The 14,586-nt window shown below is 41.0% G+C and overlaps 2 protein-coding genes across 2 annotated transcripts; one reads left to right on the top strand and one right to left on the bottom strand.

Annotated features, from left to right (window-relative positions):
• Positions 1 to 786: 786 nt before the first annotated feature.
• Positions 787 to 9,087, bottom strand: LOC139952538 (EARP-interacting protein homolog). The gene is made up of 9 exons (XM_071951706.1): positions 8,967 to 9,087; positions 7,925 to 8,008; positions 7,098 to 7,230; positions 6,305 to 6,467; positions 5,519 to 5,618; positions 4,613 to 4,749; positions 3,872 to 4,039; positions 2,435 to 2,599; positions 787 to 1,877 (listed from the first exon to the last, which is right to left on the bottom strand). Exons 1-9 carry the CDS (start codon positions 9,006 to 9,008, stop codon positions 1,703 to 1,705), a joined length of 1,167 nt encoding a protein of 388 aa, XP_071807807.1. The 5' UTR covers positions 9,009 to 9,087; the 3' UTR covers positions 787 to 1,702.
• A 962-nt stretch (positions 9,088 to 10,049) lies between these two features.
• Positions 10,050 to 14,366, top strand: LOC139952539 (uncharacterized). Its single transcript, XM_071951707.1, has 5 exons — positions 10,050 to 10,131; positions 11,583 to 11,686; positions 12,487 to 12,609; positions 13,001 to 13,154; positions 13,710 to 14,366. Exons 1-5 carry the CDS (start codon positions 10,065 to 10,067, stop codon positions 13,751 to 13,753), a joined length of 492 nt encoding a protein of 163 aa, XP_071807808.1. The 5' UTR covers positions 10,050 to 10,064; the 3' UTR covers positions 13,754 to 14,366.
• Positions 14,367 to 14,586: the final 220 nt, after the last annotated feature.

Raw genomic sequence — 14,586 nt, 5'->3', positions numbered from 1 at the left:
GGAGCTAGGTCAAGTCATTGGAATAGAGAGTGACGGAGTGAGATTTATGATATCCATGGAGGTACCTCCATGTGATAACATTATAAAACAAAATGGGGACGGGGATGGGAGGGGGGGGGGGGGTGATTGTACATAATGTTTCATAATAATCTAATCTATATGCACCACTTGGTCCATTGGGGTGGGGGGATGATTCTTGATCCGAGTTATCTGAACTTTCTTGGGAGGGAGTCTTCTGCTTTGGAAGAAAATACCTGAACAAAGAAGTTGTTTTGCAGGGGGGGGGGGGTGTAGGGGTATGGAAGGCGGGGGTATCGGAAAAGGGTGGGGCATGGGAAAGGGGGTAAGGGAAAAGGGAGTGCCAGAAAGAGGCACATGGGAAAGTGGGCGTGGTAAATGGGGGTTTGGGAAAGGGTGTGTGGGAAATGGTATGGAATAGGGGCGTGTGGGAAAGGGGTGGGGCATGGTAAAGGGGGTATGAGAAAAGGAGGGGGTGGTATGGGAAAGAGGGGTTTGGGAAAGAGGGGTTTGGGAACTGGGGGTTTAGGGGAAGGGTGTGTGGGAAATGGAGTATGGGCAAGGGGGTAAGGAAAATGGAGGTGGTAAGGGAAAGAGGGTTTGAGAAAGGGGGATTGGAAAAGCGGTAGGGGTAAAGCTCATTAAACAGGTCCAGGAATCTGCCACAGGAGGGAGGGGGAATGGTGTTTTGACACTTTAAACCTTTTACAACCTTACTGCTATTTTGAAATGACGACAATGCAATTACAAACAAACAAACAAACTCTCTGCCATTATGTATATGTACATAGTTTATTAATATTTACAATCGATATTCGGTATGTACAAAAAACAACATATACTTTACGAGGTCAAAATCACATAATAGAAATAAATGACAAGATTTAAACTACAATGACCTTGCAACAATATTTAAAGATCTTTACTTGTGTACGATATGAGCAAACAAAGACATCATTATGAGTTATGGAAAAACGGAATGTCAAAAAGGGTCTCTAACTTGGATCCAAATTGTTGGGCAAAAAATGCATTTCTACATTCCAGTAACCCACAAAACAAATTTGTACACTTAGCAGATCAGGTTTTGCCTATGATATGAATCCCTATTCACTGTGAATGAAGATTGATGTAATATAAAATACCTGTAGAAATAGACGATGTGACCTCTGACATCACACGAAAACCATAACATGATTCGCGCGCATACCGCCGAGCAAAACCTTTGTGTTTTGGCAGCCAGCTAGAAAGTGTACGCAATCTTACTATGACTACGCAACTCAGTGCCCGGCGAAACATGACGTATATAGTGTTTTGTCAACAGAGGGCAATTTGAATGTAAACATAGGTCACATCGTCTATAGCAGCTTCATTTGTTGTCAAGTTTTTGAGGAAAAAGGTGAGAATCACAAAGCACTGTTCTCAGGCGAGTCATGTCAATCCGTTGTACATGTTAACTTTTACTCATTTCTCAAAAACTACAGCACCTCAGCAGGTAATACTTTAAGGGAAGCTTTCTACTATCATTATCTTTCAATCTGTGTAAGTTTCATGTAAACTTGTGGAAGTTTGTGTTTTGTGCTGCACAAAAAGTACCTAAATCCTTTAACATGGCCCAATGTTCAAATACCTACGAGACTTGCACAGTCTGTCCGGGCCTAGGTATCATCCCTCGATATTTCCCAACTCATAATAATATCTTGTACTTTTCGGCTTTTGGGACCCTATTAATGACGAGTCTGCCATCGTAGCTTAGGGAGGCAAAGAGCCAGGGGTCTACCGTTGACCACTCCGCTGCATAGACGCTGTCTTCATGCTCCTCATAGGTGGCGATCAGACCATCTTTGACCGGCTCTTTGGGTCTAGAGGAGAACAAGGAAAAATATTACACTGATTAGTTTCTTACAATCTTTAGCTCTTTTGATCTAGAGAAGGTCGAGAAAAATTTCCACTGCAATTTTATTTCGAAGCAGACAACTGCTAAGCAAAATTTGCTATGAAATTAGGCCCATGCTCTCAAATGTTGGGGTCGCATGTTCAAATCCCCCAAGTACCCTATGAACCAGATCTGGAGTGCATTTTGGCGACCCCAACCAGAAACATTGGTTATCGGTTGAGCGTTTTCGCGTGTACGGTTGAGCGCGGTGACGATGCTGTTCAGACCAACCAGTAACTGACTTGTTGAGTTAGTTGGGCTTTGGTTGGGGTCGCCAAATTGCACTCCTGGGCCTAATTTCATAAAGACTGTCAGCACAAAAACTTGCTTAGCACCGCAAAACTTTTGCATTGCAAAAATAGGTCACCAGCCAGAACACCATACAGTTACCATTGCTGCTAATTGTACCACAGCCATTTCTTGCTTAGCCAAGAAAGTTTCTAAGCAGCTGTATGAAATCAGGTCCAGACCAAACATACTTACTTGATCTCTGACCCTTCCTCTTTATCACTGTCATCCTCTTCATCATCAAGATGGCCGAATGGCTCGGAGGAGATTGACGATGCATTAGTCAAGATGACCCGACTGTCACTGCTGGAGGTCAGTACAAGCTGGTCATGGAACTGGTTGTATCGCACACTCCACACCCTTTGGGAAAAGATAGATAGATAAAACAGATCCGCAGTTAATAATAATAACAATAATAGGTAAGACTTATAAAGCGCATTACTCAATGATACAATGCCCTGCTAAAGAATGCTACAAAATGGGTAGTTTATGGGCGAGAAGAGAACAGATCAGTTTTAATTTAGACTTGAAAGTGTAGGGTGAGTTGATGTTGATTTGGTAGGGAGTTCCAGCATCGGGACCAGCAACTAGGAAGGACCGGTCCCCTCACTTTTGTAAGTGCGAGGGATTATCAGATTAGGACTAGGTTTGTTGAGGTTTATTATACTGTGGAAGCTTCTTCGAGAGTGCTTTTGTGCATTTTAACTGATGATTTGAAGGTGATGCATTGTGGTTTATACTGTATACTGAAAATAAAAAGTTGCATTCCATTAAAGTCACCTGGAAGTGGTATTTTTTCAAAATAAAGCTTTTGTCACTAATATATGTGTTTTGATGAGTGGAATGTGAATAAACAGTTAGCTAAGGTTTTAAAAAATCAGTTATTATGTTATTAACAAATTTAAGAGTAGACCCCGACCCGAGAGGGCGCTGTTTGTGACGTCAATCGAGGCAGACTTTGCCTGTGATGCGTAGAGTAAACACAATTGCAAAGTACATGTACGGACCAAATCTTGAGTTTGTACGTTTCAAAAAAAAAAGACATTGTTTTTTTTCCGGCCATGCCGACCAAGTGTATTGCTGCTGAATGCAGAAAAACACTTTTTGAAATGTACCAACTCACGACTTGGACGTACATGTACTTTGCACGTGTGTTTACTATACGCATTGCAGGCAAAGTCTGCCTCGATTGAGGTCACAAAAGGGGTAGGCGGAGTCAGCCCCCAAACAACTTTATATATTTTTTAAACATATAAATCGTGACAAACAATTACTAAAAAAATTGTTTTATTGTTCGTAAGCATACACTCTTATGTTTGAAAGAAAAAAAATTATATTTCCAGGTGACTTTAAGGTGATCCCTCTACTATCGCTTCCCAGGTTGTATCGTAAACTTGGGTGTAATGTTTGGCTAAAAGTAGTAACATGTTGAATGGCTTCTGACTGGCAATTCGAACAAAGATATTGACAAAATTAGGAAACCGTGGTTCAGTGGAAATTTTGTCCGGATTTTGGGCAATCGGAAAACTTGCCCACCCCACACCCCGATGACTTAACCACCAGAACGTGAATAACGATGCTCTTAACCACTAAGCCACGACACCCCACTATTTACAGACAGTGTGAACCTACCAATGGGAATGATCTGTTAGCGTAAGGACAGCCGACTCCGTGTTCCGTACATCCCAAAACTTCACCTTGCAGTCGTCACCGCAGCTCGCCAGATAGTACTGCTTGTTGGGGTTAAAGTCTAAATCACGTACCAACTGACCGTGGGCGTTCTCTATAGTGTAGCATTGCCTGGATGGGTGAAAAACAGATGCGAAGAATTAAACCAAAATTTATTTATTTCTCCTATGCGCAGCTAGTACAAAGCTGAGCTATTTCATAGTTTCGACATCGCTTTTCCTCGAGTTGGCGACACGATGACGTCAATGCATCAAGCCCAATAAGTGAGCCTGGTTTAATTTCATAGACCAATTTTCAATAGACCAACAGTCCAATTTCATAGGGCACAAAAAGTAACACAACTGCAACAATATCATGCTTACTAGAATAAGGTTACTTACCAAAATACTATGTCACATGTATCATGTGAGACCATTATCCTGCTGATTTTTGCTACACAGAAAATTGTTCAGTAATTTTTTCTGCTTAAAAGCAGATTTATGAAACTGGGCCTTATTACTTTACCAGGGCCCAATTTCATAAAGCTGCTAAGCAAAAAATACTGCTTGACAGACAGGCACCAGCCACAACAATGCAAACTTAATGTAACTTGGGCTAGTAACATGGAACTGCTAAGCAATACTATTCTTAGCAAGTTTTTGTGCTTACAGTCTCTATGAAATTGGGCCCAGTACTGTTACTTACTTCATTGTTCTTAAGTCCCATCCTCTGATTGTTGAGTCATTTGCTGTGGCCACCTGTGTGTTGTTATGATGAGGGTTCCAGCGACCCGCTGAGAACTTGGGGTGACCTTTGCTCTCGAGGGCAACGGAGGACGACACCTGTTCAATGAGAACCCAAAACGAGTGTTTTATTGGTGACTTGTAATAATTAACAAAAGGCGAGGAAAGATTCCACTACGCCAACCCAACTGCCCCAATAAGCCTTTTGTGTGTGAGATTTGAATATTGTCTGGTACAATTACGTGCTTGATCACAAGTTACCACTTAAATTTGAATTCCTCTGACATGCCTCAGGCTATCAAGACAGTTGCTATGTCACATGAAATGGGGAAAGCTTTTGCATACCTACTTAAGAGACGGTGGACACCCTTACACAATCCTGAATGAATGTGTAAGGCACAATGGTACCAGGGTTTGCTCATCTGGAGGTTGCTAGGCAAAGGCTTGCCAGCACCATTTGACCAAGCAGCTGTCTCTACAGTCTGAGGAATTCAAATGTAAGCGGGTAACTTGTGACTAAGCAAGTTATTGTACCAGACATTAGTCAAATCTAATTCGCAAATGGCTAATACACCCCTTGCAATACGCGCAGCGTACTCACATGTGCCTATCCTGGGTGTCAATTTTGGTGTCAAAATCGTAAACAAACATGCAAAAAAGAGAGCTGAAACCCAAATTACGCGCATTGTTCGGAGGCGCATTCTGTATTGTGTAAGAAATCAATAGCTCCCCATTGCATAATGGGAAACGCTACAGGTATGCTGAGGTCACGCGCACATTTTTACGCACAGAGAACAGCTATTGTCCAATGATCTGCCTCCTTTTTGAGAGTGTGACATCATATGCGATTGGGAAATCAGTTCTGTACCTTTGCCTCACTGCCGCTAGATTCTATGTCCCACTGAGCAAGATGGCTGTCCGAGATGGATACAGCCTTCGTCCCATCACCCTGCGGCTCCCATAGAATACTGCAAAGAAGAAACAAATCCACAACCATTTATATGATTTACATGTAAGTCAAAACAATGCCTAGTATATAACAACCACCAGGTCTTGCCCTTAAGTTAAGCAGCCAAGCATGTGATCAATTTATATGCAAATAAGGTATTTGAGTAAATTTTAATGTCTATGTAAATTTGAATTTCATAATGCTGCTTAAGCAGAAATTTTGACTAAACAAATTCTGCTAAGCAAAAATGACCATAATACTAGACACAGATATGAAATGGTATTTTGGCTAGTAACCTTATTCTGGTAAGCAGAATTTTGTTGTGCTTAGCTACTTCTGAGGGATGAGGTTTGAGGAAATCAACAGCTGCATGGCCACATTTCACAGAGCTGCTTAAGCAGAAAATATTGCGACCAAAACATGACCATGATGCCAGTCACAGGTATGGTTAGTGTTGAATGGTCTTTTTGCTGGTAACCTTATATTATCAAATATGGTAAGCAAAACTTTTAGTGCTTCAGCAGCTCTATGGCCCTTTTTGCATCCACAAATTTTCGGCTCTAGATTCAGTGGTTGTTTTTAACAATTGCGCTTGCCTTGGGTACACGCTTAGCGCTTCAGATGACAGAGCCTGAAGCCGAATCAAAAGCCGGAGCCGCGGTTTAAAACAGGGCCTTAGAAACTGTGCCATGGTCTTATTAGTACCTGATCATGTTACCCATGTCCTGGTTGTCAAATCGACAGAGAACCTCCAGCGATCTTGCATAAGAGCTGGAGTCATCTTGGATTGCAGGGTCCTTGTCTGAAGGGTCAGAATCTGAAGGGATACGCCACAGAGCAGCTTGAGTCTCAATCTTACTGTTGACAACTGCGTAAAAAAAGATATAACTCTGATAGTTAAGGAGTCTCAAAAGTCAGGTATACTCCCACAATATGAAAACTCTAGTAAGCCTAGCGGACAGCCAGAATATTCTGCTGGCATTTCGCAAAAAAATCCAATCCAAATTCCAACTCTAGCAGTCCAATAGATGGATTGCACATAGCTGCGCACAACTCTAAGCCAATGATAGCCTTTCATGCGTGTACGTTTCATCAACGAAGATGGTCAATAATATCATACGTGCAATCCATCTCAAATCCATTTACACCTGCTCCTGGAATATTTAACCCATCCAACAGGAGCGTTTCATAAACTTTACACAGTTCAGCTCACAACCATAATCTGAAGCCCATGGTAAAATGAAGGTTGTATGCATTCACAATGCAATTGCCCCAAACCATCTGACATAACCATGTCAAAGTCTTATATAGCGCACGTATCTACCAAACAAGGTACTTAAGGCGCAAGAGTATATATGTTCAAACTTTCAGAAAGATATGTTATTGAAGTGATGAATTTAAATTGAAGCACTTTGATTTGACTAAAGAAGCTATTGCACCAGACTTATTCAAACCTAACTTGCGAATCGCTGATTGACCCTGTGATGAAATGACTTACTTTTATTGAAGCATGTTGTCAGGATGTTTTTATTCGCTGGGTTTGAGCTGATGTGCCAAATCTCTCCGTCTTTGTGGAGGAACACCGTCTTATTCAAGATATTATTATCATCATCAAAGTCAAGAAGATGAACCTACAATAAAATGGGGAAAGCAAATAATAATAACTTGGTCTTATATAACGCATTTTACAATAACCGTATCAAGGGCCCTGGTCATTGGACCAAAAACATTCCTTTAGTCTTTCTCAGCTCCTTGGGAAGTATACGGCCCTGGGCAACCGTGGTGCTTCAAAAGCTTTTTCATCAACAATATTAACCTCTACCAGGTAGCGCTCCAAAGGATTTTTTATTCACATTATCAACCTCTACCCTCACAGGTACCCATTTATACCCTTGGGTGAAGAGAAACAATTTTATAGTATGAAGAATCTTGCTCATAGGACAAGTGTCACGACTGGGATTCGAACCAACACTCCGGTGTTGGCAGATGATCAGGGCCCAAGTTCATGGCTCTGCTAACTGCAGAATTTTGCGCTTTTGATCACCATTCTCCGCTTGCCAGCAAGCCCTGAATTTTTGCACTAGCCATGTAATATATTTTGTAAGTGTAGAATGCCTAATAACGTGGAGTACGCAAGCGCATGAGCCAAAACTCCCCAAAACTCCCCGCTTACCCTTGCCGTTAGCACAGAATTTCTTGCTTCTGTAAGCGACGATTGTTTGATTATGGTAAAAAGAGCCATCAAGTTGGGCCCAGATGGTCAATGCAGGAAGGGGCGGAGATTAGGCTCCCCTGCCTGATTTTGAAAAAGATTCTCATTCTGACCTGATTCTCATTTTTGAGTGACTGAGTCCCAACGAGGAAGCGGATCACCTCAGACTCGGCTACCTGAGGAGCTAGCGCCCTCGCCTGAAATAAAAAGTGATAAAATGAAACGTTGTAGAATTAAAATGATGGGGTGGGGTTTGGGTTTGGGTTTGGGTTTGGGTTTGGGGTGGGGTTTCGGATGGGGTTTGGGATGGGTTTCGGGTTGGGCTTGGGCCTTGGGGAGCTGAGAGGTGGAGGTTTGGACTGAACTTTGTCATTAAAGAAAGGGCCTGTGTTGATAGGGTCAATGCAAACCTGTGTGCTGTACATGAAATTATGAACTCTCCCAAAGTAACTGCACGCGCTCCCTTCTTACATATTATGGAGAGCCTACGCGCACATTCTGTATCTTGGTGAGAATTTGAATTCCAAGCAAACAGGCTATGATCTTGACGACTCTTTGATGACTCAGCCCCTTTCTCAAAAACAAAATATGGAAGTCAAAAAATAACGCTAACAAAGTAATATTGGTTTGGCTTAATTTTGCTAGCGAATCGGGAGTGGGTGTGTCCTACTCCTAGTATGAGGCCATGGTTTCGCTTACTTCTAGAAACTATAAGGCACGGGGGAACCTTATACTTAATTATAGTTTCTAGAAGTAGGTTCCGCAATCTGATAAAATGGCAATGCCTTTTTTGTTTTTGCGGCATTCTCGCAATCTCGGGATTTCAGCAAATTTCAAATCAGCCAGGCAGATTGGCGAAAGGTCTATAATTTATAATAAATAAGTAATCCAAATAATCCTACAACTACTCTCTGTCATTATGGTAAGCAGCTAAAGGCCATGTGTGAAGGAAGGGTTTGGGATGGGGAAAATTGGAGCTTGGTCTTTTGGAAAGCAGTGAAAAACTCATCTAAAAAAACATACGAATATTACACACATGCAATTTTTATTTAGAAAGGAGAGCAGAAAGGTGTTCAAATTAAACATCATCAAACATTAATTGTAACTCTTCCATTTATTTCTAGATTATTTTTGTTTCAATTCAAGCAAACCTACCTGAAACTCAAGCCCGTAGATTACAGGTGCATCGTCTTCCATGGTGACTGACTGACTGTGAGATAAAGTGTGTTCGGAGGATGGAAGAGCGCATCCAGCACACTGGCAGGAAACAGTCGTTACTTGTTAGCTGATGTTCGTCAATGGAGGGCGGTATAACCATTTAATGGAGACTACTTTTTCAATTTAGTTTGTGGGTTTGTTTTCTCCGAAAAAGGTCCTTCCCTATAGCTTTGTTGTTCCTTCTGGACAAACATGACAAAAGTTCCTCCGTCCCGTGGGGACAAAAAGGGATATGACACCGGCAACTCCTCCTCAAACTTCGAAATCGAAACATAAATGAAGGTAAACATGCTAAACTTCGAAACCTACTAAAAAATAATAATACTACAATAAATGAATAAAACTTCTAAGAATGAATCAAGTTAATGTCACTCTTTTTTGATAATGATATTAATTAAATAATAGCATCCACCTGAAAAGACAAGACCACTGTATCAATATCATAGTTCTTCTACTCTACTGACTGTTATAATAGCTAGGTAGAACTTAGACCCAGTAACTTGGGCGCTGTACTCCTTTTTTTCCCCGAATTTTGACATTCTGCTAGTGCTAGAACGACAGAGAATGTCAAAATTCGAAAAAAGGAGTACAGGCTGCGCCCCAGTTACTGGGTCTAGGTAAACTAGCAGAACTATGACTAGAATATTAGAGGGAGCCGTGACTCAGGATGTGTTATACTATCCTCTCCCCATTTATACTCATTACCAAGTGAAGTTTTATGGGGGGATGCTAATAATTATTTTGAGTAATTACCAATAGTGTCCACTGCCTTTCATGCCTTTAATTAATGATGATCAATGGTACTGGTAGGTGTGCAACGCATTCTTAGTATGGGTAATTAAACTTCTGAAATGTCCCATAAATGCATTTAAATAATCTCCTCAAATTATTTGCAAATAAAAATATGCAGGTGTCTGCATCTGTGCAGTGTGCGTTATTAATAGCTTTATCCATGGTATACTTAAAATGTAGTAAAACTCACATCTTGATTTGAGCTGTTTGGAGGCAGTGCCAGATGGCCACCCTCCCAAAAAAATGTCTCAATTTATTCGGAGAATTACTTCTCAAGAAGTCCATGCAGCTTGGGTCATTGGTTATGAAGGTAGTACATTTAACTTTAATTAGTTTGACTTTTTTGTTTTGCTAGCGCCGTCTTTCCTTTTTTAGTTGACTAAGCAGGCATGTCGTAAAGAATAGGTTCCTCTTTATTTGATGCGTTTGTGAGTAGGTGACATCCACACTTAGCAAGCCCATGGGGGACGGGGCCAAATGGATTACTTTGACCAAAGCGGCAAAGGTTAAACCGAGGCCCATTGGTTTGCTACTTATGACAAAGGCCAACAGATGCTGTTTCCATATGGAACCCTCCATAATATTAATATAGATAGCATTATCAGACTCAGCCCCACAGCGGTCCATTGTTAGCCTGCCCATTGTTAGCCAGTACGTTGTGAGCTATGTTGTGGGGTGGTGGGCCGAGTGGATAAGAGCACCGAACTCAAGCTCTGATGCTTTTGGTCAGCAGAGTGTGGGTTCGAATCCCGGTCGTGACATTTGTGTCCCTGAGCAAGACACTTAAAGGAACACATTGCCTTGGATCGGTCGAGTTGGTCTTTGAAAAGCGTTTGTAACCGTTTTTTATAAAATGCATATGGGTAGAAAGATGTTGTAAAAGTATAATACAATGATCCACACAAACATGCCTCGAAATTGCACGGTTTTCCTTTTACCTCGGCGACTAACACGGTCGGCCGTTTATGGGAGTCAAATTTTTTTGACTCCCATAAATGGCCGACCATGTTAGTTCGCACAGTAAAAAGAAAACCACGCAATTTCGAGGCAAACTTGTGTGGATCATTGTATTCTACTTTTAAAACATCTTTCCAACCATATGCGTTTTATAAAAAACTGGTTACAAACGCTTTTTATAGACCAACTCGTCCGATCCAAGGCAACGTGTTCCTTTAACTATAATTGCTTCTCTCCACCCAGGGGTAAATGGGTACCTGTGAGGGCAGAGATGGTTGTTGTGATTGGTTTAGCCGAGTAGTGCACATATTGTGCACAGGCTGTATACTCCCCAGGGAGCTGAGATGGTTTAAGGAATGATTTAAGGCCCAGTGACCAGGGGTAATAACGTCTGAAGCGTTTTGAGACACCCCTCGGGCGTGAAAAGCGCTATATAAAAACGGTCTATTACAATAAGACATCGGCAAGTCCATGATGTTGGTAGAAAATGCATCAGCTCATTTGGGTAAGAAAGTCCAGCTCCTAGATAGTCTTGAAATCAATACACCAATCCATTAGGTTCCGCCCACAGTGCACGTGTGAGCAAGAACACTATGTCGGACTTAATAGTGTCGTACTTTTGGTTGTGCAATGGGTTGTGATCGATCAATACTCAATGGGGCGGAGCTTGATGGATTAGGCTATTGTTAATGGAAGTTTACTCTTCAATCAAATGAACGAGGAAAACAAAGCATGGAATTGTTTTCTTGTCATATTTTACTTACAGCACTTTTTATGTCTTTTGTTTTGGTTTCACATGTGCAGCATTTCCAACTGGGGAGAAACCACTGGAAGAAACGTATGTTTTCAGACACAAGTCTGCCCCAGAGTTATTCTGGGGTTTATTTGAGAATGATCGACTAGTTGGTGTAAGTATGTTTCCCTTCAATGTTAAACCTGTAATTAGTCCAACTTTTACAGGTCAAATCTCAAGTCTTTGAGGACAAGATTCCAATCAAACGCCTCAAGTCTTTAACGACACCGGACACCTATGGTAACTGTCAAAGACCAGTCCTCTCACTTGGTGTATCTCAACATGCTCAAAATAACAAACCTGTGAAACTGGTTGTTGAAGTTGCGAGTACATGTAGATAACAATGGAAGAAAACACACCCTTATCACACGAAAATTTGCGCTTTCAGATGCTTGATTTTGAGGTCTCAAAATCAATGTCAAATACTTTAGTGGAAAATTACTTCTTTCTCAAAAACTACGTTACTTCAGAGGGAGCCATCTCTCACAATATTTTATACTATCAACAGCTCTCCATTGATTGTTAATTCCCAAGTTGTTCATTCGAGTCTATGAGGGCAAGTCTTCAGGCCAGTATGAAATCTTTCTGGGAAAATTCCTCAAGGCTAATCAAACAAGTTTTTTAAAGAGAAGTCTTAAAATGAATTCTCAAGTCTTCAGAGGCAGGTTTCAACTATAGTCTCCAGTTTCAAATCAAGAGAAAATCTCAAGTTTTCCAGATATTTCAAAAATGGTGTGAATAGCACAGAATTTATGTCTGAGTCTAAGACTTCAGTCCCCGACTCTGTGTTCGACCCCCCTCCCCACCTAACCGTATCCCAAATTCAACAACTTCTTAATGAGTACATTCAAGTTTTTCAGCCACCCCCCTCTCCCCACCTATTTTTTTCCTGAATCTTCTTTGATTCATCTTCAGAACTTGAGTGCTACGAGGTCATCGGAAGTTCACATAACAAACTATTCCAATAACAGTCATGAACCTGAGGGTGCCCTTGTTTGCGTGCGGACTCTATGTGTTCACCAAGACTTCAGGAATAAGGTATGGTTTTATGAAAGCACTTTCCCAAAAATTAGTCCAGGATAAATTTTGGAAAGGTTTATCAGCAAATGGCACAAATTTGGCCAGTTATCGTGACCAAATCAGCCTTGCTTTTGCATGCAAGCTCTATGTGTCAGTGTCAGTCAGAATGTTTTTTGAAACACTTTCAAGATTCTCCAGAATAAGTTGAGGAAAAGTTTATCCACAAATGGCACAAACTGATTAGCCAGTCTATCGACAAAATGTTGCCAGTAGTGACCCAAGATAAATTTGTGGGTGTGTCCCCCCCCAAAAAAAAAGAATTCCTTATATTCGCTGTCATTATACAGTTCTTTGAAATGTCTTTACCAAAAAAACTCCCCATTTATTTTATCCATTTTGTGAACTGCAGGGTGTAGCCACCAAACTTTTGAAGCATTTCATCCAATATGTTCAAGAGAATGTGAAGAACGTCAGAAAAATGGGCCTAATTTGCCATGACAACCTCATACCGATGTATGTAAAACTTGGATTCCAATGTAGAGGTCTCTCAGAGATCCCTGGAGGTATGTTTGTAGGTTCAATTAGTCAATCAATTGATCGACCGATCAATCAATCAATCAATCAATCAGTCAATCAGTCAATCAGTCAATCAATCAATCAATCAATCAATTAATCAATCAATCAATCAATCAATCAATCAATCAATCAATCAATCAATGTACCTGTTTAGTCTTCTTTGTTCCTGTAAATTCTGTATATATTATTTTGTTTATGAATAAAGTTGTCTGCTTTGAAAAGTAAAAAAGTCAATCAATTAATCAATTAATCAGTAAATCCATTAATCAGTCAATCAATCAATCAATCAATCAATCAAGCAATCAATCAATCTTGCACCATATCCTAAAAGCCATTCCACTCCACTCCACAATCATGTAGTAATTGCATCCACACAGTACACAGTCAACCCTCCTACTGTCTGACCATTCATTAACATCTAGAAGGTGCCTGGGATTTTGTTAAAATCTACTTTTCTAGAATGTCCACTTTGCCAAGCTGTGTGCATTTTGTTTCCTTTCTCTTAAAATGTTTTGAATGCCTTTTAAAATTTGTGCACACAGACCCACCATGGTACTATATGGAGAGAAGTATCGGAGGAAACTAGCTTTTGGTTTTGAGGAGGACTGATTTTTCCGAAGTGACTCATCTACTACTAAGAGTGTAGACTTGTGGACAAGTCGTTAATGGTCTGCCACGCTGAGATAGTCGAGTTGTGGCGGTGCCCCATGAGATCACTGCTCTTGCTTGAACTGCTGGTTGCCGACTTCTACATTAAATGGGACTGTAGTCGTGCGAGCAGTAGTCACGCGGGGCCAGCAGTCTCGGAGAATACCGCGGGAATCATGGGGAGATTCGGAATGCTATCACCGCGACAGACATTTAACGACTTGTCCACAAGTCTACTAAGAGTGCAGAGCAGTGTCGCAGAAAAAGTGGTCTTGCCAGAGCAGTTATCAGTCTTGAAGAGTTGAGTGTTATTAAACTATCACCAAGAACATTTAATGACTTGTCTGCAGCTGCAAAGGGTTAATAAGAATATTAAGGCTATGGGAGATCGTCTCAGTGGAGGTCTCACCCCTCAATGTGAAAATGGAATATTCCAGGGCTATTTTTAGAAACTAAGCAAGGATATCAAATCCGCCTATAAGATTTGTTAGACTTAAGAAAACTGGATTTTGTGAAGTTTCAATAAAGGTACTAAATTATATTTTATGAAACTAGGTGTTCTGTTGTGCTAATTGTGGTTTTGTCTGCTACTTATCAGTCTGAATGTCAACAATTGAACAAAAACACACATTCTCAAATGTGCATCCCTGTGGAGACGGTATGTTTGACCAAAACTCCAGAGCAGAAATGACTAGCAAACAGGAATTCTCCGAACGCTCTCCATTGAGATGTGTGTGCTTTTGTTTTACTTTTGTAAGTCCCTGCCCCCAC

Source organism: Asterias amurensis, chromosome 20, assembly GCF_032118995.1.
Source record: "Asterias amurensis chromosome 20, ASM3211899v1".
In the NCBI taxonomy this organism is placed as follows: domain Eukaryota; kingdom Metazoa; phylum Echinodermata; class Asteroidea; order Forcipulatida; family Asteriidae; genus Asterias; species Asterias amurensis.
This window is presented reverse-complemented; position numbering and strand designations above follow the sequence as displayed.

What these genes read in the sequence shown, in the direction of transcription:
- LOC139952538 (XM_071951706.1), bottom strand. Translation starts at nt 9,008, where the DNA reads ATGGAAGACGATGCACCTGTAATCTACGGGCTTGAGTTTCAG. An exon ending in CACTCAAAAATGAGAATCAG is followed by an intron (nt 7,231 to 7,924) that starts GTCAGAATGAGA and finishes ATTTTATTGTAG; the next exon opens with GTTCATCTTCTTGACTTTGA. An exon ending in GAGGAAGGGTCAGAGATCAA is followed by an intron (nt 1,878 to 2,434) that starts GTAAGTATGTTT and finishes GTTCTCCTCTAG; the next exon opens with ACCCAAAGAGCCGGTCAAAG.
- LOC139952539 (XM_071951707.1), top strand. Translation starts at nt 10,065, where the DNA reads ATGTCTCAATTTATTCGGAGAATTACTTCTCAAGAAGTCCATGCAGCT. An exon ending in AGAATGATCGACTAGTTGGT is followed by an intron (nt 11,687 to 12,486) that starts GTAAGTATGTTT and finishes ATTCATCTTCAG; the next exon opens with AACTTGAGTGCTACGAGGTC. An exon ending in TCTCTCAGAGATCCCTGGAG is followed by an intron (nt 13,155 to 13,709) that starts GTATGTTTGTAG and finishes TTGTGCACACAG; the next exon opens with ACCCACCATGGTACTATATG.